Source organism: the organism of the source record quoted next, unplaced genomic scaffold (genome assembly GCF_019419815.1).
Source record: "Pyrus x bretschneideri cultivar Hongxiangsu unplaced genomic scaffold, Pyrus_bretschneideri_v1 Contig18, whole genome shotgun sequence".
NCBI classification, from domain to species: Eukaryota; Viridiplantae; Streptophyta; class Magnoliopsida; order Rosales; family Rosaceae; genus Pyrus; species Pyrus x bretschneideri.
In genome coordinates this window covers 7,056,744-7,069,865 of record NW_025999479.1, presented here as the reverse complement: position 1 = coordinate 7,069,865, position 13,122 = coordinate 7,056,744, and the positions used below count along the sequence as shown (strand labels likewise).

The 13,122-nt window shown below is 36.2% G+C and overlaps 1 protein-coding gene across 1 annotated transcript; it reads left to right on the top strand.

Annotated features, from left to right (window-relative positions):
* The first annotated feature begins 6,023 nt into the window (after positions 1 to 6,023).
* Positions 6,024 to 7,889, top strand: LOC103945756 (protein SHORT-ROOT-like). The gene has a single exon (XM_009356347.3). It carries the CDS (start codon positions 6,219 to 6,221, stop codon positions 7,740 to 7,742), a length of 1,524 nt encoding a protein of 507 aa, XP_009354622.2. The 5' UTR covers positions 6,024 to 6,218; the 3' UTR covers positions 7,743 to 7,889.
* Positions 7,890 to 13,122: the final 5,233 nt, after the last annotated feature.

The following is a 13,122-nucleotide window of genomic DNA, read 5'->3' as shown; positions in this document are numbered from 1 at the left end:
TTAGTGGGCTTTCTCAACGCCCATCTATTTAAGCCCAAAACAACTATATATTATTTTAAAGGAAAACTAATGAAAAGGGTTTGAAAGGTTTTAGTTTTAATAAAAAACCATGTTATAAGTTTTGTTTAATGATGAGTACAAGCCTATATCAAAGCAGTCCAATAAAAAATGGCCAAACTATAATAAATTATGATTTGTCGATTTTACCCCTAACTTTTTTAGGTTGAGTTCCAGATTTTCATCGTTAATGAAGTTCATTGTTGTTTTGTAGACCTTCTTCTTTTTCTTTGAAACAAAAATATAGATCCTCATGCTATTTAATTTATATTTTGTATTATTTCGTTGAAATGTGATCGTCGTTATTATTCATAGTGGATTTGAGGTAATGTTTTTCAATTTTCTTCGTTAGTGGAGTTCATCGTTTGTTTCTCCAGAAAATAATTTTGAGATCTACATGCTATTCAATAACAATGACATGTCACTGTTTTTGGATTTTAAGTAACAGTGTTTCTGGAATCTAAGTCATTGTTTCCAGAGACAGTGTTAATTTTTCCAGAGACAGTGTTTTTCCAGAGATAATGTTAGTTTTTCCAGAGACATTGTTAGTTTTTGCAGAAACAGTGTTAGTTTTTCCAGAAACAGTTACGGATTCAAAACATAACGGGTTGCATTGTTTTCTAAAAAAGTGGCAAAAAAATCATACTATTTCCTAGAAATGTTTAACATTAACAGTGTTATGAAAGTTGAACACCATGGTTGAAGTCACTTTTCTCTTTCTTTCTCGTCTACTTTTTCTATTTTCTTTTTCTTTTCCAGATTTTGTAATTGGGGAAGGTGGCTCTATCACAGGTAGAGATATATTTTTCTTTCTAGTTTTATGGAGAAATGGGTGCAAGGAATTGAAATTTTTGGTTTTTTCCTGTTCCATGGAAAATGGATTCAGTTTGAGTATCCTTCTCCTTGATTCAATTGCATAACTTTTTCCCTGTTCATTTCTTTTTAATTGTACTTTTGGAGATTGGATTCAATAATTAGGGATTTTTTTTCTTCTCAAAGTCTGGTTATTCTCCAAATTTGAATCTAATTTGGACAAGGAAATTCAAAAACTGATATATGCACCAAGAATGAAGGAAGAAAAACCCAGAAAACGAAATGCTGATCGACGCTCTTCTTGGAGCTGACGTGAGTTTTCTTCTTCATGAGAACAAACAAGTTTCAGACCTGCGCCTCTTTGTTGGGGTAATTTTGGAAACTTATTTTTGTTTTTGTTGGGCTTTGTAATTCAGCCCATGTAGAATTGGAGGCCCTTGTCTTTATGGTTAATTTTGAGGTGCTTTTGGTTAAAGAAAACTATAGGGTGGTTTTTTATTAAATAATCTTGGTCTAAGCCCTTTTCATTAAAGCTCCCTTATTTTAATGGATATAAAAGGACTCTGCGTTAACAACAAAATATTTTCAGTTCTACGACTAGGACAATCAACATGTGTGGTTTTAAGGACATGTTAATGAAGAGAATTTTATTGAGTGATATTGACTTTAGTTTGAGAGGGGTATTATTTTTCTTAGTCCTAGTTGGACATGAAAATTGTTTTATTAACTTCTATGGAAAAAAAAAATAAAGGGAGCTTTAATGAAAAGGGCTTAGACCAAGATTATTTTAATAAAAAACCACCCTATAGTTTTCTTTAATCAAAAGCACCTCAAAATTAACCATAAAGACAGAGGCCTCCAATTCTACATGGGCTGAATTATAGAGCCCAACAAAAACAAAAATAAGTTTCCAAAATTACCCCAACAAGGAGGCGCAGGTCTGAAACTTACCAAAAGGTACAACAACCTATGTTGGAATTAGGGTTGGGTAAACAAATCAAAAAATTAACCTATGTTATTTTAGGGTCTTTTTTTGGTCCATTTGGCTTATACATTGCTCTAAAAGTTCTCGCATAGTAAAGCCTAGGCACTAAGCGACTGGCTTACGTTCTAATTCGTCCTTAGACGTTTGAAAATTAAGAAATGGCACCTAGACTTTTTGAATAAATTGTAAGAGACTTATTGAATACTTGTATACTTGTTTCCCCATGTTTTCAACATGTTCTAATATGATTATTTTTTTTTTAAAGTATAAGTAGACATTTTATATGTTATATAATAAATTTAATTTAAAAAAAAAAAACAGCTCGACCCCTGCCAAGGCCTTACCTACAGGCCTAGGAGTTAGACCTCTGCTCCTCGCTTGACTAGCACCTAGTGCATTTCAGAACCTTAGGTTTATAAAATCAAACCAAACTAGAAGAATCAGTTTAGTATGCAGTTTTGATTTTCACAAACCGTGGATTAACCAAATCAAACCGCTTATAATTAAATACAAAGAATAAATATCTAAATAAATATATAATATTATATATTTTAATGTAGTGTTGTTTTAGCATTTCAAACTTTTTATATTTATAAAAAAAAAAAAAATCACTTTACGGAGTGTGCATCAGCCACTGCATTGGCTTCCTTGAAAGATGCTTAAAGGAAATCTTTGTCCTTACAAATGAGATTTTTGTAGGGATAATACTTGTGCTCTGTCTTGGGGAGTTGAGTTCATTCCTCCACTTGCAAATAACGTACCTTAACCGTAAAAGTTTCATAATCGGAACCGCTCAATCTCTTAATCTCTAGTTGAAAATCATCCTAGTAAAAAGTCATTCGAATCGAAGACTATCTGGTCATCCAAGTGTATCAAAATAGATTAACGTTGTAGATACCAAGTACCATATTTCATCAATCCCGTAATTACCAATCATCAGTCAACTAAATACCTTCAAAGACCTCATGTTGAGACATCCTTGCCGAAACACATAAGTTTATCTCCAATCAAGAGACCAATCACAATGTGACATGTGTCCAAAATAGAATAAAGTTCTAAGAGTCCCACATTAACCACAGATGAAAACATGGGACTCTCCTCAACGATAAAAGGAGATCATTCTCCTACAATTAATCCCTAAATTTTCACTCAATATACTTTTAGAACTTACTAATAATGATTATGCTTAAACCTTTGTATCATGTAAACTCTGCATTATTAGAGCTCATCTATCCTCATGAACGTAACCCAACTTAAGATGAACCACATAACTGCTCAATCTCTTAATATCTAGTTGAAAATCATATTAGTAAAAAGTCATTCAAATCGGAGACTGTCTGGTCATCCAAGTGTATCAAAATAGATCAACGTTGTAGATACCAAGTACCATACTTAATCAATCCCGTAATTACCAATCATCAGTCAACTAAATACCTTCAAAGACCTCATGTTGAGACATCCTTGCCGAAACACATAAGTTTCTCTCCAATCAAGAGACCAATCACAATGTGGCACATGTCGACACCAAAATAAAGTTCTTAGAGTCCCACATTGACCACATATGAAAACATGAGACTCTCCTCAACGATAAAAGGAGACCATTATCCTACAATTAATCCCTAAATTTTCACTCAATATACTTTTAGAACTTACTAATAATGATTATGCTTAAACCTTTGTATCATGTAAACTCTGCATTATTAATGAGAGCTCATCTACCGTCGTGGACGTAACCCAACTTAAGGTGAATCACATACATCTTGTGCTTACTTCTTTATCTCTATCTTCTTACATATTATCTTCACTTCGCGACTGAAGCAACTTTTGACACTTTACGTTGTTCTAAAATCAATCCGATTTTGTGCATCTTAAACCACAAAGTAGTTAACTGATTACATCAATTATGAGTCATTGTGGTTTATAAATTAGAATTTAGACAAATCACAATATATATGCAATTCATTGAGTGCGCAGTTTGAACTCAAAACCGAACCAAACTCAAACCACCTCAAGCCCTAGCTGAAAAACAAAATTGTTTATTGAACTGAATAAAATTTTCTCTAAAATTATATTAAGATAAATAGACATGATGGGTAATAGTTATACAAACAAATAACGTACTTTATGGATATGTTAAATACTGCGTATAACTTTTTTTATTTGAAGTTTTTTACCATATGGTTTTGCCAGTGGGGTCGGAACTGCTCCTCATAGGGAATATTATCTCTTCTGTTAATTCTTGGGAATTGAGCGACTTTCCCACAGAAAAAATTTCTTTGACTGTTGGCACATTTTAGAGGGGAAGAAAAATTTTCTTATATGTTTTAAAAAATTGATGCCTCCCAAGAAATATTCCTCAAACCCACTTCTCAACAAGAGACAAAAAGTAGTCCAAAGCATGGAATTTTCCTAATGATTCGTGAAGGAAACCAAGAAGAACAGGAAGGATCCATTAACATTCCTGTTTTTTGTAACTTCTACACAATACAAACTCATCACCCTTGATAATTGGCGTAAGAACAAGTATATATTGTTTTCCTAATCTTATATATATATATATATATATATTAGAAATTGAGGAAACTAGCAGCCTAGATATATCTCGGGGCCAAGGCGACAAAGATTTTCTCTCTAGAAGGAATTATGTTTTAGCTTCAAGACAACCAGGGTTAGGACAATGAAAAATCAAGTTGGGGACTTGGGAATTTCTGGCGCATGCGACTATAAACAACACCCGACAGATATTGGCTAACTAGCTAGCTAGTTACTGCATGTAATTCTTATATTTTAGAGAGAGAAACTAAAACTATGAACAATAATAATGGTTGGGTAGCTATAGCTGTGTTATGGAGTGGAGAGATTATTGAGAGCATGCATGTTTGTGTTTATAAACAATCAAATGTGTAGCGTGATCATTGAGTGGGAAAAAAGAAAAGCAAGTGTGTTGGAAAAGAAGTGAAAGGGCAAAGGCATGCCCTTGGGTTTTGGTGAAGGGTACATTTTGGTATTGTTTACTACGTTAAGATATGCGACATTGGTGTATGGGTTAATAATGTAACAGCCAACAAAAGGTAAAAGTGGTGGGAATTTTGGCAGGGATTGTTAGGACTGAGGAGTGGGTTTTAATTATATTTTGTGGTGGTGGCTTTGATGATGATATAATGCACGCCGGCAGCTTTACTGGTGTCTCCATCTCTCTCTCTCTCTCTTCCCCCAGAACCCAATTGGCACGCCTGCTCCCACTCAAAACTATTCCAAAACGACTCTAGAGAGAGAAACAGAATGAGAGAGATGAGAGAAACAGAGAGAGAGAGAGTGAAAAGCTAATCCACTAGCCAGTTGGTGATCTAGACCCTGTTAACTTTTTCTCAGTTTTTTTCTTCGTCTTTTTGTCAGATGGTCCATTTCACCTTCTATGTTTTAACCGAAAAAACCTCTATATATATATTTTTTTTTTATTAAGTCTTGGTCGTCCATCAAGACCATATATATGTCAAAAAGAAAATGAAAAAAAAAAAATACCCATCAGATTCCCACTACCATTAGTACAAAAAACATTTTACACGACGCAGGTCCTTCGTCGCGTGCTAACCATCGCGGCAAGGCAGTGACTAAAGGGTTTGCGCAATGAAAAAAACATCTGTCGCGGCAAGGCAGTGACTAAAGATTTTACGCGATGAAGAAGAAACATCCGTCGCGGCAAGGCAGTCACAAAACTTAGCCCAACCCACTACCACTAATATACTCGCATAGTCACATATATTCCTCATGGAATAGGCTAAGCTAGAAAAGAAGAAACCAAACCCACTGCTCAGATATATTCCTCATCGATTAAACCAAAGGAAAAGCAATATTATCCACTTAAGATTCCCCAATTACCTCCACATCTACCTCTTGCTAAGACAATTAACCTAATTAACTAGAGTTTAATATAATATGTTAAGTTGTCAGATAATTTACATATACATTCTTAAAAGATTTCATCTATTAATAATAATACATAGTTATAGGTAGGAAATTAGTATGTTATATTTTTGATAAAGTCATGCACATTAGTTTATTATAGATGATTAGTTTAGTTCTCAATATTACAACGGTACAAACTCCCCTCTCCTAGTCCTATACCTATGTTATGTTATTGAAATTAACCCAGCTAAAATCCAACTTGAAGATATCCTCCTCCACCTTCTAATCATTTTCTATCCCACATTCTCCCACAGTTAAAAACACAAAGACCCATCTATCTATCCATCTGCTGTCCAAAACAATCCAAGACTGCAGACACACACACTCTCTCTCTCTCTTCTCTTTCTCTTTCTCTCTCCGAAAGTTAAGTTTATTGATGTGGGTCTTTGCAGGTTAAATGGATACCTTGTTTAGGTTAGTCAGTCTCCAATCTGATCACCAACAATCTTTCAACAACTCAACCACCAGCAAAACCTCAACACCTACAACAACCACCACTACTTCCAGCAGCTCCAGATCCTCCTTCCTTAGTAATCCTCCTCACCCTAATTACCCCCACCAAAACGACGACGCTGGAGAAGAATGCTTCAACTTTTTCATGGATGAAGAAGACTTCTCCTCGTCTTCTTCCAAACACTACTTCCCATCGAACCACCCAACCCCTCCCACCCCAAACCCTCTCCCCACCGCCACCACCACTCCCACCCCCGCCGATTTTTCCTTCTCCCCCTCCCTCGTCAACTTCGAGCTCTCCAACGGAAAGTGGGCCCCTGAAATCCTCTTGGAGACCGCCAGAGCCATCGCTGACAAGAACAGCTCCCGCGTCCAGCAGCTCATGTGGATGCTTAACGAGCTCGGCAGTCCATACGGCGACACTGACCAGAAACTCGCCTCCTATTTCCTACAAGCCTTGTTCAGCCGCATGACCGACTCCGGCGACCGCTGCTACCGAACCCTAATCTCCGCCTCGGAGAAAACGTGTTCCTTCGAGTCCACAAGAAAAATGGTGCTCAAGTTTCAGGAGGTCAGCCCTTGGACCACTTTCGGACATGTGGCGTGTAATGGCGCGATCATGGAGGCCTTTGATGGTGAGCCCAAGCTTCACATAATCGACATCAGCAACACTTACTGCACCCAGTGGCCGACTCTGCTCGAGGCGCTGGCCACTCGTACTGATGAGACGCCGCACTTGCGTCTCACCACTGTTGTGGCTAACAGAGCCAACGACGGTTCTGGCGGCGCAGCCGCGCAGAAAGTAATGAAGGAAATTGGCGCCAGGATGGAAAAGTTTGCCCGGTTGATGGGGGTGCCTTTCAAATTCAACGCCGTCCATCACTCCGGCGATCTTTCCGAGCTGAATTTATCAGAGTTGGATATCAGAGACGATGAGGCCTTGGCAATCAACTGCATCGGCACTCTACATTCCGTTCAGTCAGTCGGAAATCGCCGCGATTATCTTGTTTCGGCGTTTCGGAGCTTGAGGCCGAGGATCATTACTCTCGTTGAGGAAGAGGCTGATCTCGACGTTGGGGTTGACGGGTTTGACTTCGTTCATGGGTTTCAAGAGTGCTTGAGATGGTTTAGGGTTTACTTCGAGGCATTGGACGAGAGCTTTTCCAGGACCAGCAACGAGCGGTTGATGCTCGAGCGGGCCGCCGGGCGAGCTGTGGTGGATTTGGTGGCCTGCGCGCCTTCGGAGTCGGTGGAGCGGCGCGAGACCGCCACCCGCTGGTCGAGGCGTATGCATGTGGCGGGGTTTAGTCCCGCGATGTTCAGTGATGAGGTGTGCGATGACGTACGCGCCTTGTTGAGGAGGTATAAGGAGGGTTGGGCAATGACACAGTGCACGGATTCCATCGCCGGAATATTCTTGTCGTGGAAGGATCAGCCGGTGGTTTGGGCTAGTGCTTGGAGGCCTTGATACGGTGGTTGTTGATCATATATTTCACACGTGTTTTGGTTTTTTCTCGCACGTGCATGGAATGAGTGTACTTGTGTTTGCAAAAGGAGAGAGGGAGATAATAGTGCTTTGGTTTGAATAGAGTTAAGTAAATTAATTTAATTTTCATGGACGACTTGTTATTAATTATTTGTATTTTTTTTCTTATTTTTATCGAAAATTAAATAGGTTATGATTTTGAATTTTCACCATCTTGTGGGCAAATCATCCACTATCAACTCCCACTAATCAACCACCACGGGTGATCTAGTGGTTGGTTGGGGACGAATTTTAGGCATGTATTTCACACGTCACGTTCTGTGTTTGATTCATGCTGCTGGTGAATCGTACAATGATGGTCAGAGGAAGGTTGAAATGTCTTTGTGAGCCTTCCCGACCGACGGAAGGGTGGATTGTGTCGTGGCGAAGCTACCGGCTAATCCCCTATTTAAAAAAAAAAAAATATATAAAAGAAAACTGCCACTAATCCATGATATTTTTGCTTAAATGGTATAGAATGAGTGGAGTATATCAATATTATGTAATCAAAAAAATTATCTCCATGCTACTAATTAGGTCTAACTTTGACTAGAGTTGGCTCTCGACATTGTCTTTATGTTTAGTCGACAATTATTAGTTAGGACAATAATACTACAAAATTAAGAGGTTATTTGGTATCCTTTTTAAATTTGAATTTTTTTGAATTAATGAGTACTAAGCAATTTATTAACTACAGTCATTATTTTTAAAAGATCATTATTTTTAAAGAACTGTAACGTGTTTTAAATTGAATACCAGACAAAACCTTCTGTTTCTTTTTTTCCAAATATAATTTAGGTTCAATTGTTTTGGCATGTAGGTTCAAAATTGAAATGGGGCGGTTTGGTTTGGTGTATTAGTTGTGGGGGGCGATGAGATCAGCTACAAGTATAATTAAGAGCTTATAAAAGTGTGTTTATGTTAATATAACGGAAGCGTGTTCAGTACTTAATTAATTTATGGGTTTAAACTTTAAATTATAAAAAGGTCCTTATCTATTTTTGGTGCCATAGAATCTTAGGGCGGTTTTGGGGAATCTCATGGAAAAAGTGGTTTGGTCAATAGTGGCATGGCATAAGGTTTTAGTGGGCAGCACGCTGTCTATGATTTTGATGTGGTCTTCTTCTTCATCCGTTTCCTTCTTTTTTTAATTTCTTCTCTCTTCCTTTTACAAAAGCTTCGCATCCAAACACTTTGCATTTGTGTGATTATTTTGCCTTTGCATGCATTGGCCCCCACCCACCAAAGTCACCAGCTCCATCAAAATAAAACACTTTGTCATCGTGGTGGTGGAGGAAGCGGTAGTGGTGTATATATTAACGGTTAGATTAAGAAATGTAATTTTAGTGAGACTAAATTTTTAGATAAAATTTACAAGTCAAATGATGTCTCATCAATAGAAATGAACATGTTTATAAACGCTTAATTAATAAATCAATCATCAATTTTTATATCATTTAATTTTTAAAATTTCGTTTACAAATTTATTTTTTCTAGTATTACCAAGAAAGAAATTGTACTTTTTTGCCCACGGCAAGGGGAGAAGAGAGAAGGGAGAAGAAGGGGGGGGGGGATTTGGATCCTCTCCTGAGCTAATGGAGAGGATCCTCCTGACCAACCATCATGGGCCGTTGGATTTTTATCCAACGGCTACAATTATTATAATTTTAAAGGGACCCTTCTTTTTGTAACCGTTGGATAAAAATCCACCACGATGGTTGGTCAGGAGGATCCTTTCCATTAGCTCAGGAGAGGATAAATTCGAGGGGGGGGGGGGGAGGGGGTGGGAACACATGAAATGTGAAAATTATTAAAGGATAACAAATATTTAAAGCGGGAACTTCTTTTACTAAGAGTTGCGTATCTTAATCCTGGGTCCCTTTTTGTAACCGTTAGATAAAAATCTAGGTCCACAATGGTTGGTCAGGAGAATCCTCTCCATTAACTCAGGAGAGGATAAATCCGAGGGAGGGGGGGGGGAGATTGGGAACACATGAAATGTGAAAATTATTAAAGGATAACAAAGATTTAAAGCGGGAACTTCTTTTAATAAGAGTTGCGTATCTTAATCCTTTTGATGTGACTTGCCCCCCTCCACGTGGACATGGTCACTTTTCCTTCACTCTCTCAGAGCCATCGTGAATATGCGATATAAAGAACAAAGAAATCGAACGAAATAACCCTAACATCTCACGCTAGATTTTCCTTATAGCAAACTAGAATTCTTTAGGAATTGACAAAATCTCAAAGTTTATTATTAAGTATGTGAAAAATAACAACCCTACCACCCTAAAGGTTGCTTGGCTTTTCTAGTGCCTCTTGACCCTAGATTTTCTAAAAGTGCAAATGGGAAACAAATCAAACAAACAACAACATAGTAAAATGTTCCTAGAATCTTAAAATTCTGTTGTTGGCTAGTAAACGAAAGAATATAGCCAAAAATGCTCCTATGTAGCTTCTCTGGCATTACCCATCTTTATGTTAATTTTGTTCGATTGAATTTATGGTGGAATTTAGCTTCTCTGGCATTACCCATCTTTATGTTAATTTTGTTCGATTGAATTTATGGTGGAATTTAGTTTCTCTGGCATTACCCATCTTTATGTTAATTTTGTTCGATTGAATTTATGGTGGAATTTAGCTTCTTCATGGTATGATAGCAACTTGACATACGGATGAAGTCTATCAGCCTGACGTATTAACGGATTGGTTACCTGTGTAGTTATTTATAGTAATTTTCCCATTAGGGTGTTTTTAAAGAGAGATGCTTGAAGTGGTTGCTGCCCCATGCCCTCCTTTTATTAGACTAAGCTATGGATCAATCTTCCTTTTTATCACTTCGCCCATGGCCAGCTGTTGCCTTTTTTCCAACTTTAAACGGGACCAGCTGGTTCAACTTGCAACGTGTTGAAGATGATCACACCATATATATATATGGCGCAAGCAAGCCAAGCTCTCATGACCAAGAGTTTTCATATGGATAATATATATGCATACACACACATATTAATGTAATTGAATCGAAGGGTTCCAATTCCAAGTGTAGAATGCTTCAGAAAACTTAAAACTTCGAGATGCAACCATATATGGCTGCGGGGTACCAATTCAGTACCATATGATACGCTTTAATTAGCTCGATAGCTCGCAAGGCTGGCCTCACTCACATGAGCAGAGCTTATTTTAGTGACTGGAGACCCATGCATATATCTGAAGGACCTTCTTAACTGTAAGGAATTGTACTGACGGTTTAGGGTTTATAGACCTAGCAACATTATAGAAACAGCGGTCAGCAAAGTTATATATGTAGGAGGGAGGTAGGGAGGGAGGGCTCGGAATGATTATGACTATATAGTCTTAATTATGAATCAAACCTCATGAACAACAATTATTAATACAAATTGGAGTGATGGCGATATAATTGAGCTTTCTCTGTGTAATGGTTGATAAAGGTTCTTCTGTTAATTAAGAAATAATAGTAGTAATGCTTTTTTGAGTTTAACAAATCATGATGTATTATATATTTAGGGGTTTTTTATACTATAATTTAGGGTGTATACTCAACAAATCATTAAACATAAAAGTTATAGTATCTGGTCTAAAGAAAACCATTCTTTATTTTGTTGAAGTAGACATAAATTCACATTTTATAGACTACAGTTGTTGATAATAGACAAAGTAGTGTGTGATTTAACGAATCAACCATTAAAATATTCTATGTAATTGGGAGACGTTTTTTAGTGTGTTTGAAACACTGACGCATACCTTATATATCATTATACAAATAAAGAAACATTTGAAAAAAATTCTCTCCATTTGTATAATGACTGTATATATAACGTACTGCTTAATATTTCAAACACATTAAAAAATCTATCTGTAATTACAGTATAAGTATTGACATTTTCTCTATGTAAATGTGGATAAAGACTCTTCTCTTGATTATAGTATATCTACTAAGCGAGACATTATAATCCTAGTCATAAGAATAAAAATTATGCCGACATGACACACCCAATAGGTCAATTGCGTAAAGCAATGTCTTGTTATAAACATAAATGACAACTCCTTTGTTAAAGAAATGTACCGTTTTATTTTAAACCCAATCATTCATTTCTCTTTTGATTGAGTTGGGAGTATCACTTTCACATCAGAGAAAAAAAAAAAAAAAATTTGCATGTGCTTACACTGTTCTAAAATTTTCCACCTAGGCGGGATTTTGCATGTGTATACATTATTCTAAAAATCTCCGCCTAAGCGCTAGGCAGCTAGCCACCAGCCCGATTAATGCCTAGGTATTTGAAAATTAAGAAAAGGCACCTTGACTTGCCAAGGAGTTTGCCTAGCTCGCCTAGGTTACGACTATCACTTATATTGAAAATTGATAACTTTCTTTTTGCTATTTTTTTCTTCATTTTAATGTAAGAGACTTTTTGAATACTCAAATGAATACTCATTATATGTTTGCTCCTCATGTTCTCAATATGTTTTAATATTTTAGAATCTATGTGCCATTTTATTTTGCAATTTATGTATCAAAATAAAATTATGTATTTGATTTAAGTATAAATAATAGACTTGACATTCGTGTCATGTTTCTTGTGTTCGTGTCATACCCAATAGCTTAACAGGTTGTGTCGTATAACACCCGTTAAATTAAAAAGGTAATATGACCCGACCTAAAATCGACTGGTTAATATTATTAGGTATTATGATCCGATTAGTTATCCGTTAAGAAAAATATAATTTAAATCAATAAATAATGAAAATGAAAAACATAATTTGACCCAAAAAAATGTAAAACGTAATGCTACAATTTTGGAGTTGATCCCTTCACGTAAGTTGTAAAGCTTGTCATTACGAGTGATTATATATATATATATTATTTATTTATATTTTTCACACTTCTACAATAGTTATTATTAATTTTTTTTAATTTTGTACTCAAATAAAAAACACTATTTGTAAGATTTGGAAGGTTTTAAAAATCAAAACGACCATATAGCTATCGTCTAAGCATAGAGGATGCAATTACGAGCGTTTATATGTGCTTTCACATTTTTCAAACTTATACATTAATGATTATGAGATTTTATTTATTTTGAACTGCCTTAAAAATACTATTCATGAGGGTTTGTATGGTTTTAAAAATTCAAACGATAATGTACTCATCCTCAAAGCGTAGAGGATGCGATTACGAGCATTTGCATATTTTTTTCACATTTTCCGCACTTGTAAATTAATTATTCTAATTTTTTTAATGTGTTTGGTATTTTTAAATTACTTGATATTTTTAATAGGTTCTATAAATTTTTAATCTTACTCT

Excerpts from the sequence above, each read along its gene's own strand:
- LOC103945756 (XM_009356347.3), top strand. The coding sequence starts at position 6,219 with ATGGATACCTTGTTTAGGTTAGTCAGTCTCCAATCTGATCACCAACAA.